The sequence below is a fragment of the Hermetia illucens genome, chromosome 2 (genome assembly GCF_905115235.1).
Source record: "Hermetia illucens chromosome 2, iHerIll2.2.curated.20191125, whole genome shotgun sequence".
Taxonomy (NCBI): Eukaryota; Metazoa; Arthropoda; class Insecta; order Diptera; family Stratiomyidae; genus Hermetia; species Hermetia illucens.
Genome location: NC_051850.1, coordinates 22,679,826 through 22,706,986, shown reverse-complemented (window position 1 = coordinate 22,706,986; position 27,161 = coordinate 22,679,826). Strand labels below are relative to the sequence as shown.

Sequence of the window (27,161 nt, the reverse complement as noted above, 5' to 3'; positions counted from 1 at the left end):
GATGCGATGTACAGTGGCCGGTTTCCTGGAGAAGAGCCGCTACACCATATAATATAGCGGCCATCCAGTAAACCATGTGCTCGGAGTAGGTTTCTTAGTCAGCTAAAAAATGAAACCTGCTGTTATCGTCTTTGAAAATATAAGTGAACGGCTATGCACTCTACGTTTGCGTTTGCGAAATATTAGCCTCTTAAACGTTCACGCCCCTACAGAGAAGGCTGCAGAGTCGGAGAAGGATACCTTCTACGAGGCAGTTGATCGGACCCTCGAAGTCTGCCCCAAGTATGATATCAAAATCATACTTGGAGATTTCAACAGTCAAGTAGGGACGGAGCCCGTATTCAGGCGATATGTTGGTTCCCATAGCTTACATAGGGATACCAATGATAACGGACTGTGGATTATCCAGTTAGCAGTATCGCACGAAATGGTTGTTGGAAGTACCTGGTTTGCGCGGAAAGCGGTCCACAAAAATACGTGAGTCTGAACGCCGTAAGTGATTGAACGCCGCCACCTCTCAGCCCTGATGAATGTCAGAACAAAAAAGGGGGCCGACATAGAATCGGCCCACTATCTCGTTGGCATAGTGCTTCGAGCTCGAATTACGACACCGTCTATAATCCCCTCTGACAATCAGGTGAGAGTGAATACCGAAGCCATTCACAACAATTCCCTCCGCAATACCTGTAAGAGGGAAATGGATGCTGCAATAACCGCAGTCAATAGAAATCCTGGAGATGAAGGGTGAACGTTATCATTGATACGGCCACAAAGATACTTGGCCCCATCCGCAAGAGAAGTCGGAATGGGTGGTTTGACGATGAATGTAAGCTAGCTACGGAACGGAAGAATGCCGCATACCGAGTAATGTTGCATTCTCAAAGAACGCGAGCACGCGCAGAGACTTATCCCGAACTCCGGCGAGCGAAGAAGCGACTTCACAGACGGAAAAGGGGGCCTGGGAGAACCAACAAGTCTGTGGAATAGAAAAGGGGAGCAACCGCCCCAGGCGTGTAAGTTTTATCAACAAATCAGCAGGATGAAGCCTTATACACCTCGATGCTCATCCTGCCGAGACAAAGAGGGAAATCTGATTTCCGATGGAATGGACATATTGGAGCGATGGGTTGAGTATTTCGATGAAATGCTCAACAAGCAAAATATCGGCGAGTTGGAGGTCCCGCCAACTGAAGACGACGGACAAATACTGGTACCACCAAGCATAGAAGAAACAGTCCGTGCAATTCGTCGGCTTAGAAACCATAAGTCGTCAGGAGCCGAATTGGTTAAATATGGAGGCGACCAATTACACCAAGTGGTTCATAAGCTGATGCTCAAGGTGTGGGACAGCGAGTCAATGCCTGACGACTGGTAAAGAGGCATTATCTGTCTCATACATAAAAAAGGAGATATTACACAGTGCAGCAATTATAGAGATATCACGTTGCTGAGTACCATCTATAAGATATTCTGCTCTATCCTGCTAGGCCGAATAGCCCCATACGTCCAGAACGTCATTGGTCCATACCAAAGAGGCTTCACTCCAGGCAAATCAGCAACAAAAAACTGTTGGAATATGGACATCAGTTGCACCATCTTTTCTTCAAATTTAAAGCCGCCTATGATAGCTTAGCCAGGGTAAAATTGTACCCGGCGATGAGAGAATTCGGTATCCCGACGAAATTGATAAGACTGACTAGGCTGACCCTGACCACTGTGCGAGGCCAGATAAAAGCAGCAAGATCACTCTCGAGACCATTCAACATTAACAACAGTCTACGACAAGGGGATGCCCTATCATGCGTCCTCTTTAACCTGGCCCTGGAAAAAGTGATCCGTGATGCTGAGGTAAATGTAAGAGGTACGATCCTCTTTAAGTCCACTCAACTACTGGCCTATGCTGACGATATCGACATCATGGAAAGAATGACCTGAGACGTACAAACTGCCTTTATCCAAATCGAGCAGGCGGCGCGAGATTTTGGGCTGCACATCAATGGAGGCAAGACAAAGTATATGGTGGCAACGTCAGCACCAAAAACCAACCAACAACATCAAACCGCACTGGCCAAACGGGAAGAATAAAGATAGGAGAATACAACTTTGAGACCGTTGTTAATTTCTCCTATCTAGGGTCGAAAATCACAACCGATAACAGTAACGAAGATGAAATCCGCGCACGGTTGTTGGCAGCCAACAGAGCCTATTTCAACTTACAAAAACTGTGTGCGTTCTTAGCAAGAAAAATTGCGAACTCTTGGCTGCGTTCGAGAGAAGAATCCTCCGTAGAATTTTTGGCTCCTTACATAAGGATGGACGTTTCCGTAGCCTACATAACGACGAAATTTGTGAGCGATACCATGACCATCAAATTGTGGATAAAATCCGGCTCAGTAGGTTACGGTGGGCGGGTCACTTAGTCTATAAGGGCAATATCTGTGGTAGAAAAAGAAGACAAGGCAGACCCTGCCTGAGATCGAGCGATGGCGTAGGTCAAGACGCCAGACAGCTTTTAGGGATATCGAATTGGTGGACCTCGGCGCAAAACCGGGATGTCTGGAGTTCCTTATTAAGGCAAGCCTAGACCAGATACCGTTTGTTGCGCCGTTGATGATGAGTCAGCTGTTGCAAAGTTTTGACCTCGTTGAACGATTTGGGCATTCGTTAACTTACTTCTGTCCCAGATAATATTTGGAAAGCCGCAATTACATAGTGGTTACATTATTTTGTTTTAATTCCTTCGTTACACAATCAGAAGCGACATTTCAATATGCTTCCTTGGGAGCTGGCTGGAATTTTATTTCGGATAAGGCAAAACAACAGAATATTTGAAGTTTCATAACTGCAGGTTTACCAGCTCTACATGAAAACATGTCCCATGCATTTTTACTACACTTGTTCCACCAGTTCATCATCCAAGTATTCTTTTAAAAAGGTGGATAACTTACCTTCATAATTAATTCGTCCATCCTTGTCTAGGTCAGCTATTGTCAACAGTTCTGTAAGTTGTGTCTCTGTTAGACTTTCACCAATCATTTCCATTGCTGTTTGCAACTCGTCCCGCGAGATGAAACCGTTTCCATCGCGGTCAAACACTCTGAAATTAATAGAGAGACTGTGAATCCACAAGGTTACCACAATAATCACTTAATAAACTTGTGGTTTTATAATATCTCGTCCTGTCACCGAGGTAACACCCGTCCTTACCTGAATGCCGCTATTAAGTCTTGTGTAACATCATCATCTTCATCAGGCTTGCCCGTACTCTCCGGTTCTTCTCGCAGCGCCTGGATTCGTCCCACCCACTGGAGGAATTCCGCCTCGTTTATTAGCCCATTACCTGTTGAAATTGATATAAAAATCGTTTTAGTTACGAGGAAATAACTGTTCGGAAAAAGTGTATAAAATGTAGAGATTAAAGATAGATAGAAGGGATACATTTTTATCTTATTTTGGTTTGTTATAGCTGTCAGAGATTGCAGCACAAACTTTTTCTTGCGAACATTTCAAAGTGGAATAGGATGCGGCCAATTCATGCAATTAGAGTCCCGGATATTTGCTTGCCCTTCAGGTTGCATTTCTGTTCTCCTTTCCAAAGTTGATAAACAATATTTATTCGCTTCCACTTCCTCACTCATGGGAAAACTAATTTCCTGCATAAATTTCCAATGCACTGCATAAAGCAAGATGAGGCGCACAAGCTTCCCTTTTTCATGCACGTACAAATCGGATTTTCTAAAAAGGGTTCCTTTCATGGACTTTCCAGCCTCGAAGGTCGAGCAATCAATTGTGCTCTGTGTACGTGGATTACACGTTGAACTTCCGCTGGCGTGGGTGGTGCAACTTTAACGAGTTATAATCTGCTTTAATGTCTTTCTTGCATGCTACTCGCAGTCGTTTGTTATCCTGAAGCATTGCAATCTTGAAGCGAACACCTCCAGAATCCAATAACTAATGCACGGGACTAACGAGAATTCTTAAGTTTCGTTAGAATATATGTATGAACATTGTACTCTGATCCTTTGGCTTTGATATCTCGTCTTGCGTTGTTGAATGCACTTACAGGAGCTTATGCAACCAAATTGGATTTCGAATCAGATAAATCCTGTTGGCAATCGAGCATTGGAACTTCTTGCTGGGGATCAAGCTAATTAACATTAGCGGATAAAAGGCAAGTTTTCGTATTTATGGTAAATTGGCATGCAACCGCGTATCCCTGAAAACTTTTCCACTCAACTAAGTTTAATGTAGAAGGATAAATTATCTGGCATCATGCATAGTGGTGAATTTGGCGCTGGGTTAGGACTTACGTAAAATCTGCTGCTTTGATTTATATAGAGTTGAAATACGATAACAGGCATGCTACAAATTGGGGGCTTAAACACACACGATAAGTTACAAAGGGTAGTTTTCGGAGGATGGTTCAATTGAAAAGTGGTTTCTGCTTTGAGGGATTGAGTTGGAAGGAAGGCAATCACACCTACGGAACACTCGTAGAGATGCTGAAATTGATTAGGGTTAGGATAGGATGGCTGTGCTGCATTTTTAAGAAAAATCCTTGGAGTGGACCCGGAGTATTCTCCGGGGCCTGGAATAGAAATTTAAATGAAAAAAGGGATAATAGGTGGGCCCTTATAGTTTCCTCCTCAAATCCGTATAATTTTCACCCCGGGCCCAGATGTGTAGTAAGACATGGCCTTAGAGGTGCCCTGCCTTGGCATCTCAGAACATTCTACTGGATGCCCCTAGTGTCGAACCTCCTTCACGGCCAATTTTCTCTTCCGGATGTACAATATCAAACCAGCGCGTCTAATACAGTGGGAAGTCTCTGTGATGAGCAACTCATCTAAACATATGAAGACTTGATCAAGTGGGCAGGAATAACTTTGTCTATCAGAGTGGCATGGTTAGAGCCGCATTGCAGAGTCCAAATGGTATGGTCACGGACTAGAACTGTGAAAACAGTCTTACCCTTGGACGCTTCATCCATTAAAATTTGCCAAAACGTATCCTTCAGATCTAGACTTGTAATAAATCTAGCTTTCGGGAGACGGCTGGAAATCCCCTCGATGAGAGGTAAAGGATAAGCATTCTGCACGGTGGCACTGTTACGGGCGAGGAGAAAAACGAAATCAGGAAGGGACATCTGAAGGAGACTTCAGTCAGGTATTCTCCAGGGCTCACAGGAAGAAGGCGAAGAGGAACAAGAGACAACAACACGTCGCACCATCAGAAAAACCTCCGCCTAAAATTAAGGCGGACACGAACGATGGAGCACCAAAAGAAAGGGTGGGGAGTCGAAAGAGGACTAGACCGCCAGCTCTACTTACTAAGCCAACGGAAAGCAAGACCTTTGCGGAAGTCCTCAGTGAAATCCGTTACAAGTTCAAACCCGAAGATAGCGGAGCAGAAATGTATTCCATTCGTAAAACGAAGGGTGGTGGAGTCCTAGTCGAACTAAGCCCGAGGACAACAAATAAAGTTACGTTCTCTAAAGCAGTCAAAGTGCTTCTGGGAGAGAACGCTTTGGTTTCCAGCCTGGAATCCACGTGTTCTCTGGAAATTCGAAACTTTGGCTGCCTCACAGAAAAGAACGAGGTGGAACAGACCATCAAACGCGAATGTCCGGAGGTAATCAATGTCCGGATTGGTATCACCTCTGCGAAATCCCAAGGCCAAAAACTCGATGTGGTGGAAGTTGCCGAGCAATACGTGAGGAAGCTTCTAAACAGCGGGAAAATAAGAATTGGTAGTGTGTAGGATACGAATCCGGGCCGCTCCAACCAAATATTACAGATGTTTGGATTATGGGCACACACCTGCAACCTGTCAGGGACCTGACAGAAGGGCAACATGCCTTAAATGCGGTCTGGCAGGCCATGAAGCGAACACATGCAATGAAAAGGAAAGTTGCGTCCTATACAGGGCCCGTGGCGGGTTTGATGAGAACGTTGCGCACACTGTGAGCTCGGGGCGGTGTCCAGTCTTCAGAACAGAATTGGAAAGAGGTAGGGCGCAGTCAACATGATTCGCATTCTGCAAATCAATATGCACCGGAGTCCAACTGGTCACGGGTTGCTAGCGCAGTATCAGGACTCGCTGCCATCTGGGTTCGGGACGGCACCCTCCTTAGGTTTCTTACCCAAGGCCGAAGGGACGGCTTTGTCTGGATTTGGTGTTCAGGGATAACGTTTTTTTAGTGTCTACCTTATGCCGAATGAGACGATGTCGGACTTTCGACGGAGGCTTGATGCTCTGGAGGACGCTATCTTAGGCACAGATGGGCGGTTCAATGCCAGACCACTCGAATGGGGCATGCCTCACACAGACTCCAGACCATCAATACATTGCCTTCGAAGTGGTGGACACAAACTCTCGGCGAGACTCGAATGCGCCAATCGGTGTAGGACGCACATTGTGGGATTCCCCTAGCTTAGATCTTTAGGAGGTGTGTAGTGCAGTGTAGTCTTTGGGGTTTTTATCCTTCCTTGGCGTCGTCAGGCCATAAATATGGTTGTTAAAGGAGAAGTAATGGATAGCTTCAGTCTGAACGTCTGTAGTCCACCGCACCGTCCAAGGGGTAGATAAGAAAAATCGAAGAGCTTTGTGATTTTACAGATTACTCACTAAGAATGTTATCACCATACCTGGCTGTTAAGGATGAAATGTACCACTATCTAATGAGAAGAAGGCGAAATTTAACGCCCGCTGGCTTGGTGACTGAATCGGACTCCCGTGATGGATTGCACGATGTCCAAACCGCTTACCTACCTACTGTCTCTTGTTGGACCAAAGATTCGTCGAGAGATTCATGCAATACACGGACATTGCTCAGTGAGCTGCACCCCTTACTGCTTAATTATGACACAATCTTCTTATCAAGCAACGCGTTTAACTTGAGGTCACAGCGGGCACCAAGAGTCGATGGGTACAGGGGCTGCGGCGTCAACAATACCACTGGGAACAACAGTTTCAGTACTTGCTGAAGCATTCTTCCCGGACACGCTGAAGTCTCCGTTGAGATTTAAGACGAATTCCAAAGCGAGTAGAGATTTTTCGAAAATGTATCCTTTACATACACCAGGTATTCCCAGACTCTATGCATCTCCAGCAACTCTGAGAATTCGATCCCAAATAAATTATGAGAAGGCGTCACTTCATGGCTTTCATGGCTAGAAGATTCGCTTTCGTGTTATTGGTCTGAATAACCCAAGAGATAGTGAATTCTTTTGGTACGTCAGAATGACTCAATAAGGTAGAACATTGCCAGGCTGACTCAAATTAGCACTGGTAATGACAGGAGACGGGTGAAGGATAAAGTGCAGAGGGTTTACTGGAAGTTAATTGGCCGTCCTTCCTCATAGCATAGATTACCTATGTTATCCCAAAAAGGAACCCATTTACTTGTCGTACAACCCTCGAAAAGAACCGAAAAGTATCCATTATTGGTTGGAAGATCAGTGTGCACCTCGAGACTAATGGCATTTTTTCCGAGAAGTAGAAGGACTGCCAACTTAGATTAAGGAGCTTGAAAGAACAACTCATAATCGCCCAGGTAACAACTCGTCATAGACCAGGTAACTAGATGCCAAATAAATTTGTTGAGTTACTATATCGATTACGCCCCGCCTTTCTGGGTGATCGACCTCCTACTTTCGTATTGCATTGATCCGAAATTAGTAAACTTTTTGGCGACAGTCATGGAAGGCTGCATCCTAATTTGTCGGTGTGCTCATCTGGGGGTACCAACACCTCTACGGAGAAACATTTTCCAGGGAGATTCATTTAGTCCTTTTTGAGTTTGTATAGCCCTGAAACCCCTTTCATGGGTACTGAATAATATTACAGGGCGTGGATTTGGAACGAAATATAGCCTATATGAGTTTGTACACTTGATGTACTTGACGACATCAAGTTTTATGGTGGTACTGATGAAGTCTGTTCTCCTTATGAATCGCATGCCGGACATTGTATTAGTGAGGTCCACATCTAACTTTTGACCAAAACCAACTTCTATTCGAGTTGGTGATTTGCTGGACGTTCTACTGTCTGAACTCCGGCAACATGTTAAACTGATGTTGAAATCGTACTTTTGGGCAACCAATAGCATATGTATTCGGAATACTGCAATGAACGGAAATCAATCTGGAAAACGTGCAGCGGTAGATACTAACTAACGTACTATGTCCAAATTCTGGGTACATCAACCAAATTCTGTGGTGTGGGGCGGATCAATTTTGTGACTTCCAAGACAGGCATATGATTGACATTGTAATACAATATCACCACGAACTCGACTCGCTACGCGCTTGTTTTGCAACAAGGAGCATGTGAGTACCTTGTATCTGGCTGTTTGTAAGGCAAATAATTAAGTATAATTTAAGCATCAATGTTTCAAACCTATGAGTGGGGCGAGGTTCTCCAGCGGGTCGATAAATGGAAGTTTCAGGAATGCAGGGTAAATGCCTGAATTGTCTCTGACAACCGCTTGCTGATATCTATATGTCGAACAGATGATGGTTGCCCGTTGGTTAACTCTTTGCTGAGACTGAGGGTTTTATCCAGGATGACGTGTTCACGACTCATGCTTCTAGAAAGTTCAAAATGAAGGGGCATTAGAGACGTAAGACCATGACATTTTGGTCACACAAACGTGGTCGAAAGAGCGGTGGAGTTCCTCAATAACCGATCATGGGTCAGTAGATAGTGGTTGCACATAGTGCTGGTGTTAGGAAAAATCCGGCATATGGCGAGATTGTGATAACAATTAGTCCATAAATTTATTTATAATTTGCTATCAGTTAGTTGCAAGCTTCGCCGATCATTCTCCAAAAAAGACGTTCTTCTATGGACGGAAATTGCAAAGTTATTCGCAGAAGACCTATATCGACGCGGTAATTAGGTTACGTTGACTTTTAAGGGGGCGGGGGGGAGGGTATTCTATACATGAGTGTACCATCGACATACGGCTTAAACGAAAAATTGATCACCTGGTATACTGACGGATCTCTCACAGTAGAGGGAGCGGCCGCAAGGGTCTTCCAGGGAAAACGTACTTCGAACTAATGGGTAAGCACACTAGTTCATTCCAGGCGAACATATACGCCATAAACAGACGTGCCTCGTTCAACCTCCAAAAGGGAAATCTAAGCGGCAGAACATTGTCTTTTGACCGACAGCTGTGGTGATCAAAGCACTTAGTTCCAACCAGATGAACTTCATACTGGTATGGAAATGCCGTGAGAGACTGAACACGTTCTCTTCGCACGCTCTGCTCGATACTTTGGGTTCAGACCATGGCCAGGAAGGGAGCAGGAACGCGTCTACAAGGAACAGAAACCTATTGTGGAATCGGAAAAGAGTTCATGGCGCTATGACATTAGAAAATGAAAAGGAACGGCTGAGGGAACTATATTGGGCGAAAATACCAGGAATAGAACAGTTCAGGTCGCTTATGAGGGAATACTAACCCAAGAGCACAAAGGACTGTTTAAAGTTCACCAAGAAGAGCCTCTGGATTATAGTGGGAGCGTTCACTGGCCATTGCAGACTAAACTATCACCTGGGGAAACTTGGGATATCTAAGGACACTGCCTGCAGGTTCTGTGCGGGGTGTGACGAAACATCCCTATGTGTTCTGGCCCAGTGTCCGGTACTTGTGCAAAATAGTCAACTAAATGAAATGTCCCGATGAGTACTTTTCTAAGGAAAACTTAGTTTTAGAATCCGTTGCTAAAGAAGGAAATGGAGGAGGAGGGAGGGAAGTACCACTTAAATGGTTAAATCAAGGACCAATTCTCAGGAAGTATTCAACTGAAAGATTAAGGAGGCTGCTTCAATATGACATATGGGCTTTAAAATCACTTCTGTACTGATATCTGACAGGGAACACATTTAGGTCTGTCTGTCCGAACCTATTGCTGAAGGAGGAAATGGCGTTGAGTTGATTTACATTAAAATTAAGGGGGTCCACATAAATAGAAAGAGGGCTGTAAAATTTCACCAAATGGAGGCAAATGAATGGTCTCGATTAGTACTTTCCGAAAAAGATCTTAATATTGACATTGATTGTGAAGGGTTTGCGGAGGTTACAAACGGATCATCCTAGATCCATAAGATTTTCTTGTAGTTTTGATTGGTAGTAATATAGTTTTTAATATGCAGCACCATATTGAAGAAATTGGTTGAAATCTTACCATTATTAAGAAATTTATAGTCGGTTAAATATGTCCCTTTTGGTTCTAATTATCGCTCCCTTACCGATAAAATAGACTGCGGTGGACGAGTCATTTAGTCCGTATGGATGAGAATGATCCAGCCTGAGAACTCTATAGGAACTACATTTATGGTAGGAAAAGAAGACATGGCAGACCTTGTTTCAGATGGAGCAATGAAGTAGACCAGGATACTGGACAACTTGTAGGAATATCGAATTGGTGGATCTTGGCACAAAACCGGGATGTTTGGAGTTCCTTATTGATGTAGTCCTGGACGGAACACCGGTTAGATGACATGAGTGATGGATGATGAACAAATGCATGACCAAGTCAAAATCCTGTCGAAATTTCATGTACGGGGAAGTCCTTCACGCTATCTATCCATGCATTTCCATATAATTGCGTTTTTCTCGTGTAATTTATTGTCCTTAAGTGGTCCATTTTCGTGTGTTTTATCGGCATAAGGTAATGGGACAAAAAATATAAATTACGCAGCTGGGATCAGCTTCTACGCAAATTCACAAATGACCCTTAAGCTCCAATTAAGCTTCTACTCAGCGAGGTTTTTTCCATTCTGATTTGATTATTATTATAATTATCCAACAAATAAACGAGCAAATTGAATGGGAACAATACATTTGCTATTCAAATTTATAAATCCTTTCGGGTCGATTAGTAATTCCCCAGTCCAGACACAGTCCAGGCTACCAACCAGTATCGGATTGCCCTTTTAATGTAAACACAGACTTCATATTTTCTCGCAAAATATCGCTCAAGTTGAGTGAATGGACATGAAATCTTATCGTCCCAAGTGAAACACTACCACGCCATATTTCTCATAGGGAAAATGGCAGAATCCCTAAGAATAATAGGCAATCAAAAAGTTCAACACGCTCGAAAAAAAAGGTAGCAAAAGTCACGACATCGCAAATCGATTTGTGACGTGATGTTGGATTTGTATTAATATTTTGTTTAGGGAGTAATTTTGCAAGTTTTGTAGATGCACGTATTCATATTGCTCTTTCGAAGCTTTATCGGAAAATCCCTTGGCGAAGAATCAACTTTTGTAATTTATAGACTTTCCATGGATAAGTAATTTTACTGAATATAGGATGACAGCCAAATCAAGGGATGAAAGTTTTTGATTGTCTTCTTCTATCGTATCAAGGCTACGCCGTTTTGATCGGTCTTTGGGCCGGACATGACAGCGAGTCATGCCATTGATCAAGCGGAAATAAATGCGTTAATAAACCCACGCGGATACCTAAGTAATCTATTCAGCGTTTTCGAGGTGCCTGAGGAAGTAGTTCTAACTTCCTAGTTGACATTATATCCTGCCTCCTAGGTAGCAATGACCGGTGAATATCAAGAAACACTGGAGTGGCCCTGGAGGGTATATGATGAGCCAGCCCCGGCAAAACGCTGGTCGGGTAGTGTTCATTGAACTACTATATTAGTAGACTCCTTCATCATCTCTCTCCCTCGGACATCACCTTGTCGTTGTGGGGGAGCTTGTGGTAGTTTACTACTACACTAAGAGTGTCCAAAAACACATCAAGATGGAAACAAAAGATTGTAACTTTTCAAGCAGTAAGAAGTCACAGACCCGCGACCACCCGCGACTCAGAGAAAAATCAGGTCATGCCCGAGGCACGAATTTTGGAGGCCTCACCTAATCCATGTTCCCTCACGGAGAAATCTGTGGAAGACAGACAGGCTCTCCATTTCAGTAGAAAACCTACACCCGGTTTCTACGGCGCGGTCAGCTAAAAAGGATAATACAGAAACTCCCTTAATGAGAGGAACTGGGAATCTGACTATAGTCGGCCTGTCGGTGATACTGTTGCCTAACTCTTCTAAAATACGGGGAAGGAAGGCTCGGGAGAAGAAAACTTTAGCCGCAAAGGAGAAGGGACCACAGGCTCGCCTGTCAGAACCTTCTCCTCCGTCTGTACCCGGAAAAACAGAAGAAAGGGAAGCTGGTAATGTAGACGCAACTGGTTTAGCGCCGGTATGTGAACCTGGGAGGGCTTCGAAATTTCCACGACCTTAGGGTCGCGAAAATTGACAAAAACGAGAAATCGTCGGATTGCTGTCAAGGATACCTGGTTCGAACGGGGAGGCGGCCCAGATTCACGAAATGCAAGAATTTTCACTCTACGATGGCAGAAACGCGAGATATCGCGTAAAATCGACGGTCAGAGGGGCTGGCCGAAATCACGGAAAACTGAAAATTTTCACGACCTCAGGGTCGTAAAAATTGGCAAAAATGCAAAATCGTCGGATGGCTGTCGACGATACTTCGTTCGAACGGGGAGGCGGCCCAGATTCAGGAAATGCCAGAATTTTGACTCTACGATGGCAGAAACGCAAGATAGCGCGTAAAATCGACGGTCAGAGGGGCTGGCAGAAATCAGGGAAAGTTGAAAATTTTCAGGACCTCGTTCGAACGGGGAAGCGGCCCAGATTCACGAAATGCAAGAATTTTCTCTCTACGATGACAAAAACGTGAGATATCGCGTAAAATCGACGGTCTGAGGGGTGTACATCTACAACTTGATGCGGAGAAGGACAACGAAAGGAGAATTGCGTTACCTGCAGGGATCTTGGTGCGACTATCGAGATCGTGGTGGATTTCACGGGAAACTAGGAAGGATTAAAACATGGCTAACATGATTCTTATCTATATTACATCCACTCATGACATGCGAAAGTGAAAGCTGACCTAATGCCAATCAGCGAGCAATATTGGAAAAAGAATGCCATGACATTTCGACTCATCAAGTACCGCTGTGACCTAAGTTCGGGTCGACGTCCGACTTTGAAGTCAGGTTCAACGTTGAAGTGGTGGCTTTGTCTAGACACAGATACTGGTTGGTGGAAGTTGGAGTGCTAACCAATGCAGCCGTGCTGCACACTACGTTCCCTTTTTTTTTGGTAAGGGAGGTTGAGACTGATCGACGGAGGGACCGGATGGAAACGGACTTTTTGAAGTAACGATTTCTCTTCCCATCTTCCCCCCGTTTGGTGAAACGGATTCCCTGGTTTGACGGCTTCCTAAGGTAGAAGAGCTAGTTTCAAGTAATGCATCACGCCATTCCAGGTCAGTTCTCTAGGGAGGGCGGACTGAAAAAAATTATAGATTTACTATAAACATAAATTTTGATTCCAAGCGCATAGCGAACTGAGGAAAAAGTCAAATTAGGAAAACACCCTCCAAGGAGAGGGAAGTAGGTCATAAAGTGAAGATTTACATCGAAAAAGCGAGGAGTTTTCTGTTGGGATCGTGACGTGTCTAGAATCGTTTCACGTACTGTAGGTTCGGCGCTCTGAGTGGCTTCAGGGCGAAATTGGCCACCCAGCCAATTGGAACCAAGCTTCTTGGCATTTCGACACATTAAGTACCGCTGGTATCTGGGTTCGGGACAGCGACAGACTTCTAGTTGAGCCTCAAGGCCTCGTCTAAATTTGGTTTTTTGAGGTGCAATGGCTTTCGTTTATCTAACACCAAATGTGACAACACCGGACTCTGGAGGACATCGTCTTAAGCACAGAAGAGCGAATCCTGGGCGGGAAAAACTTGGAGCGCTAACATATTACGTTCCGGCTCCACCGGCGGTAGTACCCGAAGCTAGAGACTTCCCTTCCTTCTCTCCTCTCCTGTTGCTGAAAGGAATCCCCTGGCTTAATGGGTCCCTAAGGTGTGAAAGGCCAGTTCTCTCTTATGATAGAGGGAGGGGGTGTTTAGTTGGTTGTCTGATGGTCCAACAGTCAAAAGTTAACTCTAACTGAAATGCGAATTTTTGCTTGCGAGAAAGTCGATAAATAGAGCTTCCTTCAAACCTCTTTCAATAAAGGTTTATATAAAAACTCAAAAATTGTAAATTATAGGCTTAATAGATACATGATCTACGATAAGGTGAAATTGTAACGCTTCATTTGATAAATCAAAAATGTACTGCTATAGAGCAAATATTATCGATTCTAAATTACAAAATAATCAAAAAATGAGTCTTCTTATTCCTCCAAGCGTATCTCTTGCCACTCTCAACTAATATCCAACTGAATGCATCTTATCGGATGCAATATTTTAAGCATCCATCCCCAGCTATCATAGATACAAAAACTTGCCTCACACAAAATCTAGGGCAAATATCTCATCATACATTTGCTTTGTGGAAGAAAAAATGAAATTCAAAAAAGGATATCAGGATCCCGACATGTGCCACAAGCATATGAATCTTTTTGCAAAATATCCTGATGCATATCAGCACCATAAAAGGCAAATACGATTCCATTAAAATCGAATTTAGTCTCGTTAAGTTTCTTTTTATTATGTTTTCAATTTTCCTATGGCGCAGCAAATCTGGTTGACAATGTTGGGGCTGATTGCATTTTATGACTTCGTCTTCAACACTGGATGTCGCATCAGCGATAAGCTAAAAGGTTATTCTTTGACAGTGTGTATGACAACTCTTCGAGATTGGGTTAGAATATCCTTAATTGCCATTCCACCTTAGAACTCCATTTTTTCAAAAGACTTTTAAATTTTTTGTTGAGGTCAAAGCTGTGTATCACTCACTTCATATGAGACGAGCGTTGTCAATATTCTCCTCTGTATATACAGAAATATATGCCTTTAGATCAGTAGATTCATATCACAAGCACAAAACGGAGAGAGCTAGGCACTGTGTAGATCTCTACCTTCATGGGCACCACCCCTTTTATTCAAGGCAGACTTCTGAGCTATGTGAGGACAGTGGAAGGAAGCTAGAAGGGCACTATTCCGAAAACTATTTCCTGGAGTCACTTAGGGTCAAAAGGCTAAGCGGGGACAGCTTGATGCTTAAGTAGTGGAGCGTTGATTCGTCAAGGTGAGGAGGAATATGGATTACAGCGTTATGGATTATGATAGGAGGTATTAGGCGAGAACGAGATGCCGAAGCGGGTGACGCCCCTTCAAAATAGGAAATCGAAGCGGGAATAACCTGAAAAACCGCTGTGGTCACAGTTCAATGAATCATTGGGGAAATAAACTCTCAAAAGGTAACAGAGGCCCCCTCAAGAAAATGGAACAGGCAAAGAGAATAGTTAAAGTCATTCATGAAGAGCATATGGCCGGCCCCAGTGCTTGTGAAAGGATCTGCATCTTAAATGAAAGGAGACCAGAAGAAAGACTAGCTTCTAAAGTAAGGACTCGAGGACAAGGAGGTTACGACCAAAACAGGAGAAGGCGGAGATACGCTGTTAAGATGAAGGTACATCTGGTGTTTACTAATCTGGGAGAAAATATCAGCCACATAAATGAGTCTAAGCATATAATCGTGAAATGAAAAGGAGGCATATATAAGAGGCAGCATCCAGAATATTTTCATTAAATGTAAGGACATCAATGAGATCATTATACAGGACGTGGCTCGTGGAGCTCTGCTTCTTTGTTTCCTGTTCACTTCTCTGTGGTACTCCACAGGCATACACACACTTTTTCCTATTATTAGGGGGGGGGATGTCAAAAAGTTCACGAAAATGAGGGAATGGCGGCCGTTTTACTTGTACCAATGAAGGGACTCATAAATACGAAGTTCGAAACTGTTTTGGAAGAGATTTTTTCGTTCACAGAAAACTACGGTTCACAAGTGCCATAATCTTTGCAAGGAAAGCAGGAATTCGGGGACTGTCACTGCAAGTTGAAAAATTTGAAAACTTAACACTGGAAGATATTGGTTTAGTGAAGATACGACTTGCAGAAATGATTGCAGTATCACCTACAACCATTTTGACAATACTGCACCGGTATGTTCGAGATTTCGCAAGATAGACACCAAAAATGCTCACATCGCATCAGATATAGTGGCAAAATGTGTGTTTCCGCGAACCTTTGTAGAGAGAGCAAAGGAGGCATTTTGGATCGGATTGTTACTGAAAAGAAAGTTAAGTTCCTCATTTTAAACCTGGCACAAAAACGACACACAAACTATCGCAGTCGTCTGGAAAACTCTAGGGGTAGAGTTTTCTGGAATTCAAGAAAAATCATATTGATCGAAGAAAAAGGAAATATGTCTTCATAACCGCAAAATTTTATGCTGGGCTACGTGAGAAAAAAAAGAAGGAGAAAAATGGGGAATGTAGACCAAAGGCGTCCAAAAGCCGCTTGTTGCAATGATAAGTAAGTATGTTCATAAAGAGAATATGAGCAAGGGTAAGCGAGGACTTGCCCAACGGCATCCGAAGAGGTCCTTGTGAGATTAACTGCTCTCCATCTGCACATAAAGATGCAGATAAGGAGGGCGATCTCCCTATGGCGGAGTGTATCAGTGAGTCGAGGATCTGCCTAAATCGTAGAAAAATTGATATTCTTTCTAGGTGGCATCCCGAATTACTAACACCAAAGCATAACATGGCAACAAGGGTTTCAGTTCGGTAAGAAGTTTGAAACACGTTAGAGCAACATGGAAAACTGGGAGAACGTGGTATTGACATACGTCTTAACCATGCAACTGGTTACCTGGTACACAAGCGGATCCCTTACAATAGAAGGAGCAGGTGTCGGGATCATTGGTCCAAGAATAATGTACTTTGAACCAAAGGGTAAACACACCAGCATATTTCAGGTGGAAATAGACGCCATAAACAGATGAGTTTCCTTCCACCTCGAAAGAAACTATGGAGTGCAGAACATTTTGCTATTCTAAACGACAGCCCAGCAGCTGTTAGGGCATTTAAATTCCAAACTGTTATGGGAATGCCTTAACAAACTGAATACGCTCGCTTCGCCTAATAAGGTCTGGATACTCCAGGTTCTAGGCCACATTGGGTTAGAAGGTAATGAAGTAGTGGATGAGTTGGCCAGGAAAGGAGCAGTGACGCCGCTATATGGGCCAGAGCCATTCTGTGGAGTTGGAAATGGGTTCATGGCCACGACATTGAAAAATGACGAGGAACGGCTGGGGAAACTTTACTGGAAGAAACTTTACTACAAGAAGAGCCTCCGGATCATAGTGGGAATACTCACTGGTCACTATAGGCTAAACTATCGCCTGGGGTAGCTAGGAATACTAACGTGTACTGTCTGTAGATTCTGTGAGGAGAGTGATGAAACCTCAACTCATGTTCTGGGGCAGCGTCCGGCACTTGTACAAAGTACGTTCAGATACCTGGGAGGATATTTAATACCAGATGCCAGATTGAAATACTTGAAAGTAGGGAACATAATAAAGTTTCAGGCGGTTAATGGTTTTAACGATATACTACAGTTGATAGATATAATATAATCAGTAAAGGGGCACAATAGTTCTTTTAGGACTCAGCGTGACTTCCCTTGACAACATTATTATTATTATTACCCCAGTTGTCTGCAAAATACACGGGGTTCAATTTTCTGGAATTCAAGTAAATTCATATTATAATAATTGAAGAAGGAAAGGTGTCCATTACGGCGAAATTTTATGCTGGGCTACGCTAGAAATTAGAATATGCTGTAAAGGAGAAAAACGGGAAAAGTCGACCAAAGGCGTGCACAAGCCACTTGTTGCAATGACAATGACGGTTTGTAAAATTGGATCATTCTCTGTATAGTCCAGATTCAGCTCTTAATTATTATCATTTTTTCCAGAAAATGGAAATTGTCGAGCGAAGTTGATGAGTAGAATACGATTCTTGCTTAATTTAGAGGCAAAGAGAAATTATTTTTTTCTGAAGTGATAAATCTTTTTTTTTAAATTTCTTAGGATCAGGATAATTGTTAGGTTTGTTTCACTTTCCTTCGATTCCATTTTTGACTCCTACCCTCGTATCCCCCACCGTCCTGCCGGAGACTGTTCTTCAGTTTTATTATCATCTCACTCAATGTTGCGCCAGTGGAGCAGAATGGCACACAGATGAACACAAACATCCATGACGAATCGTGTTGTAAACCTGGAGTGTGACAGGCAAACGTTCAACTAACTCGGCCATCGCACCATCCAGCGGAATTTGGGCTAACCGAATTGCAAGAGTTGGTAATAAAAGTTCTACTTATCAATATCAACCACAACCTAAACCTGGATCTCGAACCTTCGAAGACTGAACATTTGTTGGGCTATGTGTCTACTTAGGGAACAGGTAGCGCAGAAGTGAAGCTACAAATGCCCTGTTTCTGGTGGCGTAGTGTTCGAATGTATAAACGTCTCGGTAGATCTAAATAATCTAGGAAATGCAAAGTATGGATTGCTCATTGACATATTGCGAATAGTAACAGATTGCTGGAATATGAAAGAGTCCTAGACGTAAATTAGAGGTGGCGAAGGACTTACTCTCCCAGACCAGAAGCAAAACATACAGGAACAGCTATGTTATATTATTACTAATTCCAATGCTAGCTAACATTTGAAGTGATTTTTGAAAGGATTTTGCTGCAAGTCAGCACGGATGAGATAATCCGTGCATAAAGTTAATACAAGAAAGGGCATGATGGTAAAATAATAAATGGAATCAATGTTCTTCTTTATAAGCGAGAGACCTGGATGATGATGTACATTATCGACATACCTGTGTGACTGGCATCCTTTATTAGATCGTCGATTAATTCATCTCGAACATTTATTCCTAAATTTTTTAACATAAACTGTAATTCATTTGCAGTGACTCGACCATCGCGATTTCTGTCCAGCAGATCAAATGCTGTCCGTAAGTCTGAAAAGAAAGTATGAAATTCTGAATAAATGTTTAACAGTATATCCTTATGAGGATGTGCTTAAAATTAATTGATAGATTTTTATTGTCTTCATGTTTTTAATCATTCTTCTTATATGTTTAATATATATATATAGATAAGGTACGATTCTTGGGAGGTGTTCCAAATCAATTGTTTAAATTGAGGAATATTAGTATGAAAGAGGCGAACGCCAATGAGTTTTGAACAAGTGTGTAAGATCGGCTTGACGACTATGGCGGGACCTTAAAATTAAAGCTGATTTTATTAAAAGAGGGTGACCAGCAATTTGTTGGTCTATGTTTGCAGAACAGTGGTTGAGGTTGAACCTTGTTAAAAATAGAAAGCTGCTAGCATCTCTTCCCCTTCCCCCGACGAGGAGATCGAGTGTAGGATTGTTCTCGAAAGGAAGTGTTCCTGATTTGGTTTCTAGCACACTTGAAGAGATTGTCAGATTGGCCTGTTGGGAATCTGGAATCATAATGGTGAAAAAAAGGCGACTGTGAATGTGAAGTCACAAAAATTTACGCAGTTGAGTCGAGGAATTAGAATTCATGCCAATCGACGAAAATGTTTGTAAAGGAACTTAAGGTCACTAGAGCGGCATTTTGAACATCTCTTGACAGGAAGGAAATGAAATCCCTAGCAGGTCAGACAGTATCCTTTGAATTATCAACTGGAGAAAATGGGGTTGATAGATTCGCCTTATGTGCTTTGTATTTCATAAGCAGATGCCTACTTTCCGCATACCTCGATGAAGGCTTCATTCGACAATGGACTATTGGCCATACACATCATTAAATGAAGCTTCACAGAAGTGTGGGTCAACAAGTGGTGAATTCAACGGGTGTTTTGTTTTCTGAGTTCCTACGAAGGAGCCGAACCGTCAATCCGGAAGAGTATTGCCGGTGATTGGACAGTCTGTATGCATTTCCCATCCAGAAACGCCCGAAGTTCGCCAATTGTAACGTAGTGGTGTTCTATTACTACAATGTGAGATCAAATACATCTTTGTTGATCCGTCGGAAATTATTGGAGCTTGAATGTGGGATGCGTTGCCTCACCCAGCATACTTGCCTGACCTTGCTCCGTTGTTTCTTGCTTCAAGACTCTCTGAATGGGGAAAAGTTAAATTCAGATAAAACGCCAAATTAGCATCCTATTCAGTTTTTCGCCAATAAACACCGGTACTGAAGCTTACCAAAAAATGGCAAAAGGTCGACGAACTATACAGAAAATTGATTGACTGTTGTAAGTGGTTTCAAGTAATTTTGAGAGAGGAGGAGAGGAAGAGTCGCCATTCCCTGAAGGGCCGTGTAACAACTATGAATCTCAGGCTGCAGGTAGGGAAATCCTTCCCTAAGAAGTGCACGCGGCAGTAGTGCGACATTTGGAGAGGTATTCGCGTACCCCCGGCTGTCGCGGATATAATAGTTAAAATATTCCCGAAGTGAACCAAAGAACACCTCGAAAACCTGATTGACAGAGAACCGGGTGGTTTTTGCTCTGATTTCTAATTTATTCACCACATTAACACCCTTTGAATCATTTTGGAGCAGATTGCGAAGTTTAGACCACCGCTACAATTGTCAAACTTGGTAGCGTTGTATCTGTTGATGATGACACCGTACTTCATGCGAATCGACGCACGCAAAATCTGCTTTCACTGTTTTGCTTAAAATTCGGAAATGTGAGTACCTGAACATTAACATCTGGTTGAGGTTGCTCCGCGCCAAGATTCTTCCTGTGCTAAACGGGATTACTCAAAATCTGCAAGCCTTGGTTAACTCCAATCTCCGCTGGAGCAATGTGGTCTAAAGAATCCCGAACAATAATTATGTCCTTGTTCAGGGCAGATATCGGTAGAAGTGTCGATAAAAAAATAAAATAGCAGTGGATGGATCACACTTTAAGAATGAGCTATAGCTTTATTGGTTTTGTCAAGCAATGGAATCTACCATTCCAGACTGGCCGACGATTGGATTGTCCTAGAAAGAACTGGTGCAAGACACTAGAGGAGGAATATAGGTTTCTCAGGAAATCATGGAAGGAGGTAAAACATATTTCAACGAACTGACAGGGATTTCGTATGGACATGCCTGACGCCCTATGTCCCATTTAGAGGATAATGGCAACCCATATATGAGTTCCTTTCGACAATTTGGCACTTTGCTCTAGTTGCAATTTTGAGTTTATTTTCCGATTATTTCGATGCTTGATTTGTCTGGGGTATTTAATATTTGGCGAATTGGGTTCTTTGCCCTTAATTTTTTTTTGGACTTTGGCTGATGACTATACTCTTCCTTCTTTCTCTATATTTTGACTTCATTGATTTTGCGAACCTAACTTTCTTGTTAACATTTTGCAAGTATATAAATCCAATCAATTATGCTCTTCCTTCGCGGTCATTCTGTCACATGACCCTTCAAATTTACGCCATTATCCTCTTGTACACCCTTATCTCCTTATCACTTAGGGTATGCTGGATTAATGTCGAGAATACTTCCGATTGACGGTAATCTTTCTACTTAGAATGCAGTGGCGATGGAAGCCATTATGGCTTCATAAGTTCAGGAGTTTATTCTTGGTTTCGAACTCAAAGATGCTACACCCTAGGTTGTTAGGAACATTAGGTTAATTCTATCTAAGTGCCTCATTTATGTTTGGAGTCAACTAATTCCTCATTCGTAGGAAAACTTACCGTTTTATCTTTACAGAAGGACTTCCAACAATGTGGACACACATAAACATTCTTTCATATCCTTGAACTGATTCCGGACGGTGATACGCAAGGTCCATTCGAGGGTTTTGACGGCCACCATTAAGTCAATCAAGTAAAACCTTCCTCCACATGGATTGGAGGGAGACTTATGGAGAAAGATTCTCGGTTTTGTGGCTAGTACAATTTAACCCTCTCTAATGGTGTATTCTCAACAATCTAACAGTTTGCCTGCTAAGACCTTATAGTAGGGACGGCTTACCTCATGTTCATATAGACACATTTCAAGAAGTTCGTAAGATGAAAATGATGTTTTCAGGTTGGACTTGCTTTGCTAGAATTGACGGTAAGTTGGATATTCATACAAAAACGCTAAGTCGCAGTGACTAGAGCGTCGTTACTTTGGATGCACGTGACTGCGTTAATATCATGATTAAGACTTCCACGGTACGAGTATGAAAGTTACCATGTTTAAGTGTGATTGTTCGGCTGACTCTAGCAGATTTGGCCTCAAAAAAGCGGTGCTCTCAGTCTTCAGGACATTGCCCTTAACACTGCAACAATATTTGGCCGTATGGGAATGAAAAGTGATTCCTTTTGTTCATAACATCCTCTTGGCCAATGTTTGATCTTCGGCCCAGCCTGTCACACTTCTTCATTTCCAGTAGCAGTGTCAGATCTTAGTTAAGGTATTGGTCCAAAATGTCTGTTTAGTGTTTTTATCAATAGAGGACTCAAGACACTCAAGCACTTTCCTAAAGGCTCCATAAAAGAAGCCAAGGCTGTAATTATCGCCATAGCATTTCTATGACTTTAGTTTTTAAAAGGATTAAGAAACACTTTCTGAAATCTCGAATAAATACATAAATAACTTTTGCGTAAGCCGATTCAGCAAAAATTTTCCAAATCCATCCTTTGCTGGTTTCATATCCCTTCTATTTTAGGCCTAGTTACATGATTTCACTTATAACTATAACTACGTTGGACTCATTGTCCTCCGACATTCAATTCGGAATTAACACGTTTTTCTGCCTACTTCACCAAAGTTTGGAAATTCCCGAACATTCGAAGAGCGAAGGAAGGACGGATTAGTCAGTAATGGATATTTGCAATGGTAAAATGGTTTTCTTTTTTAGATGCCATAGCTCGGGAATGTGGTGTCCAGCAAATTTAATTAATCAATCAGTATTAATGCTGAGTATCAGTGACACTCGTCCCGCAGTCGACCTTTTGGATTGAACCTTGTGGGAATATTATACACTTGTATTTAAGGCGAAAGGAAAGTAAGGGTGCGTTTTATTTGGAAGTGTCCTGGATGCTAATAATATTTCTCTATTTTTAGGTTAATGACATTCGTGTAAATACGTAAGAGGAGGTGCTTCTGAATCCTAGTTTTGTTTTGCCACTGAAGTTCAAAGGACTTAAAAGGGAGAAACATTTTTCACAATCATTGTTCTAAAAATAGGAACATCCCCCTAGTTATCCTCCTCAATTGCAACATAATCATCATTAATTTCACTTTTTGCTTTGATGCCCATAAACGCATTTACGTCTTCCATACCCCCATAGAGACGTCATAACAATTTTCGGGTCCTCCCCCTCATTTTGACTTGACTATAAAATTCAAAATCCAAAGACTGCCTCCGCTTATAAAATTCTAAATTGCAAAATTGAAAAATTACGGCCCTATAAAAATTGCAAATCATCCTAACTGAAAAGTATCTTTAGATCTGCATGTTTCCTGCGGCTCAACGCAGTATGCCGTTGAAAAAAGTGTAGAACAATTGGACGTTTGGATTTCACTAATTTCCAGTGGAAATTCTGCTTATTTTTCGTTCACGAAGCAAAGAGCAGGAATAATAAAAAATGCCAACATCACATCGCTCTGAATGAAAATCTATATTAAGTCTAATCATAAAAGAAAATCCTTTTAATGCCCGAGATCCATCCCACATAATATCCTGAGAGTCTTTTGTTTTCTGATGTTTTTAATGAGTCCTTTGGGAAATTGTCAAGTCATTCACTGTTAATTTGGATACGGATTTCTTTGATGATGTTCTCCTTTCCTTTGGTTTCGCGTGTCGGGGCTTTTGTGGGATTTGTTATCCTTCGATAAAACATCTTTCGTATCCAAGATGGGTTTCCTTCACTTTTATCTATCGATTGGAAAATTCTTGGCCTAGTTTTAGTTCGACACAACAAGGAAAAGGAGTGGAAGGTTGGAGGTGAACTTTTTGAAAAATGAGGATACGAATATATTACAATAGATCTTGAATGGAATATTCAAATGAGGAGGTAACCACTTTAGGAGTAGCGCGTCATAACTTGGAAATAGGACATTGAATGAGTTTCCCATAAGTTTTAAGATTTACCAACGTGTGGGTTTTGCACAAAGCAATTTTCTGACGAACCTTACTTGTAAATTGCATCCAAGCGTACATATTTCAGGGCGAGGGAGGGAGGGGTGAACAGCGTTGGTATGAATTGTTCTCAGTCTACGATACATACAATAAACAGGGTGGGGGCATAGAAACTGTACGCAGCAAAAGTATAGTTATTCAATCAAAACGTGAGCATTTTCCAACAAAAGATCTACAGCAGAACATTCACCTCGATATCTGCCGAAGACGTCCTTGAGATGTGTTTATGCCGCCAGTTGAGCTAGGAAAGCGACCAGCTTCATTTTCGTCTCTAAATATATTATCGAAAATCTCTCGGATTAAAAACAATTGTCAAAGATGCTGCGAATTCTAGGCAGAATAAGGTCCTGCAGGGCATAAGCAAATACTGAATCAACAATAATAAGTGACGAAGCTTGAAACTAGCTAAAATAGACGTTAGAGGAATCAGGAGGAGGAAAATTGTTGGTCATGAAATCTACAAGAATATAAAGGATACAGGAAGGTATCTGGAGTAAAAGACAAAATTTAATAGGGATAATATAAGGGAGTCGATATACTGTAGATAAAGGATCTGAATTTTGAATGATACTCTGGAAATCCGCTTATAACTTTGCGGAAAGATAATGGTAAGGATATGTTATAAATGGCAAGGTCGCAGTGTAGTAGAACTAACCTCTCTGAAGTCTTACCAAAGGATTTGTTAGAAAAAAATGGAAAGATTTAAAATGGGTGAATGGTATGTTGAAAAAAACCCAATTACATATAAAAGAACCGCTACAAAGCAACTTGCTTCAGATCCTTAAGGTTTCAATTGGAATATACACGGAAGGGTTGACATAAAAGTACTATTCGATCTACTTTATTTTAATTCAGACTTATTATTACGAAACATACTTATGAGAAATTGAAACTAAGATTCAAATGATAGCGCCCAATGTGGGATCGGAAGAGAACTGGACAGGGTGACAACATCGGGTAGGTGCAGATGAGGGCTGCTAGTAAGATAGTGCCAGTTCAAGCCTTACCTTCATGTTGTGAATGAGTTGTCCGCTTGCGTTGTTAAAGATCATGCTACTCTGACCTAGCCTCATTCCTGCGTTCCGTAAGGTCCTCCATAAGTCTTGCGTAGTACAAGAAGGACCTGGAAGGTTAACGTGAATAGCTGCCGTGTATATATAATCCCATGATTCTCTTCGGACACTGATTGATTTGGGGAGCACGATCAGAACCCCGTTGTGACTGCCACAGCCTTAAATATTTTTTACTGACTGCTGGCTCAGCAGCATACCAGTGGATGTAAGGCTTATATAATACCTTTGCCGCAACTAAGGGGTCAGGCGCCCGAGTTTTAAAGTGCAACTCGACGCTTGAACCCACTAGGACCTTTGCTTGCGATCTTGGCACAAGCGAACCACCTTGAAACTCTCACAAGGGGGCCAAGCAAGAATAACTGCACCGAGGGCAGATCCTCCAGGAATTCTCTTAGAACAAATGTTCTTAAAGGAGCATTCCAGTTCTCATGGTATTAGATAACCTCCGATGAGGTCTCATGGCAAGAGCCAGTCCAGAAGAGACCCTTGCAGATTCGAGTCTGATCGCTCTGAGTACGTAGGGAAGGGACTGCCCACCGGCTACTGCTAATTAAATTGTTTGCAGCAAAGGTACGCTCCTTCTGATCCTGTAGGCCGGGATACACCGGAATATCACTAGATCAAGAGGAGGAACATTCGATAATATTTGCATGGCATTGGTTGAAACCGTATGACATGTTGGCAATGCCGCTCGTATAGAGCAGTTTCCTTTCCCGGGGGCGAGTGGCCAGCTAACTCCTCCACCTGACCAATATACATATTTCACTCAGTTACACTCACGCATATTCCAACGTATCGGTGTAAATGGGGATCGACACTCCAATTCACATTCCTATTGACCAGCACGACCTCAATAGGACTTTGGTCACTAACATTGGGTCCATCCAATAATCTCCATGACTGTGGAAAAATTCACACATCATTGACGCCCTTGGAGCACTCAAATGTATAGACATTTGGCGGGACATTCAAGCAAAATAAATCGTGCTTCAACTGCGTTTCAGACAATACTTCTCTTATGTATGTCCAGGATGTATGGTGTGTTGTGAAAGTGCCGAACTACCTCATCCAAGTAAGCGTTATACTGCTCCAAGCCATCTTTTGGAGGACAGTACATGCTTATGCAAAACCATTGTCCCAAAGGTCCCGTGATTGAAACACGCAAGCCCCGATCATTAGTGAAACCCTCAACACAGACGCAATCTAGAGACACATCATTTATGACAATCGTTACATCGGCTGCCCTTGAGTATTGAACACCTGAATGCCTGCAGGCAAGCCCTGAAGCAATCATTGACTGCCCAGGGTTCCTGGACATTGTGACGCATTAGCTCTGGTGTTAGTCCGTGGTTGCGAGCATACGGCTGCGAGCACCTGGGAGCATGTGTAATAACAATTCAAGCAGCACACACAAAAGAACCCTCTAGGTGTCATCGTCACATTGACATACCAATACATGAACTATAAAGGCCACGGGCCAGTTAGCTTCCTCGTTCCTATCCCGCGAATATGCAATCACATCCCGTGCTCACTAAGCACTTGACTCGCTCTTCCAGTGATTAGTTTTTTGGACAATGGTCGGACAAATTTTGGGTTCTTCAAAAAATGATAGAGCATATTTATTTCCCTTGTCAGAATGTGGGCAATCAGTGGGTACAGCGAACTCAGCTGCTTCCGCTTCTGCGAGTTTGCATACGTCTCCGGCTAAAAGTAATCCTCTGCAGTGTTTCGGTCTACCAACATTCGACAACATTATTGCAAATGCCACGGTGACAGTCTCCGTCTTTGGCGGGCATACTCATGGTGCTTCCTAAAGCTCGGTCCGGCGTCGATCGTCACTCCAGGTATGTGACGGCCAACGTAGAGACGACCGTATGTCCACCGACGTCCATCTTTATAGTCTTCTCCTTTCTATGGTTCGTTATTAAGACCGCTTCCATTTTCTTATCCACCAGGGTCAGCCCGGCCCTTTCCAGGCAGGCACCTTTCTCAATACCGAGAGGTCATTCTCGGCCAGACTTACTAAATTTTCTGGCGTATTTA

General features: G+C 42.6%; 1 protein-coding gene across 10 annotated transcripts in view; it reads right to left on the bottom strand.

The window, feature by feature from the left end:
- Positions 1-27,161, bottom strand: part of LOC119648128 (calcium-binding protein E63-1) — a 207,051-nt gene that overhangs the window by 33,544 nt on the left and 146,346 nt on the right. For all 10 annotated transcript variants that reach the window (XM_038049656.1, XM_038049657.1, XM_038049663.1 and 7 more), the window contains 3 exons: positions 18,744-18,887; positions 3,208-3,340; positions 2,949-3,097 (listed from right to left, as the gene is read on the bottom strand). In XM_038049656.1, coding sequence (XP_037905584.1) covers positions 2,949-3,097; positions 3,208-3,340; positions 18,744-18,887 — 426 coding nt within the window. The remainder of the gene's footprint in view (positions 1-2,948; positions 3,098-3,207; positions 3,341-18,743; positions 18,888-27,161) is intronic.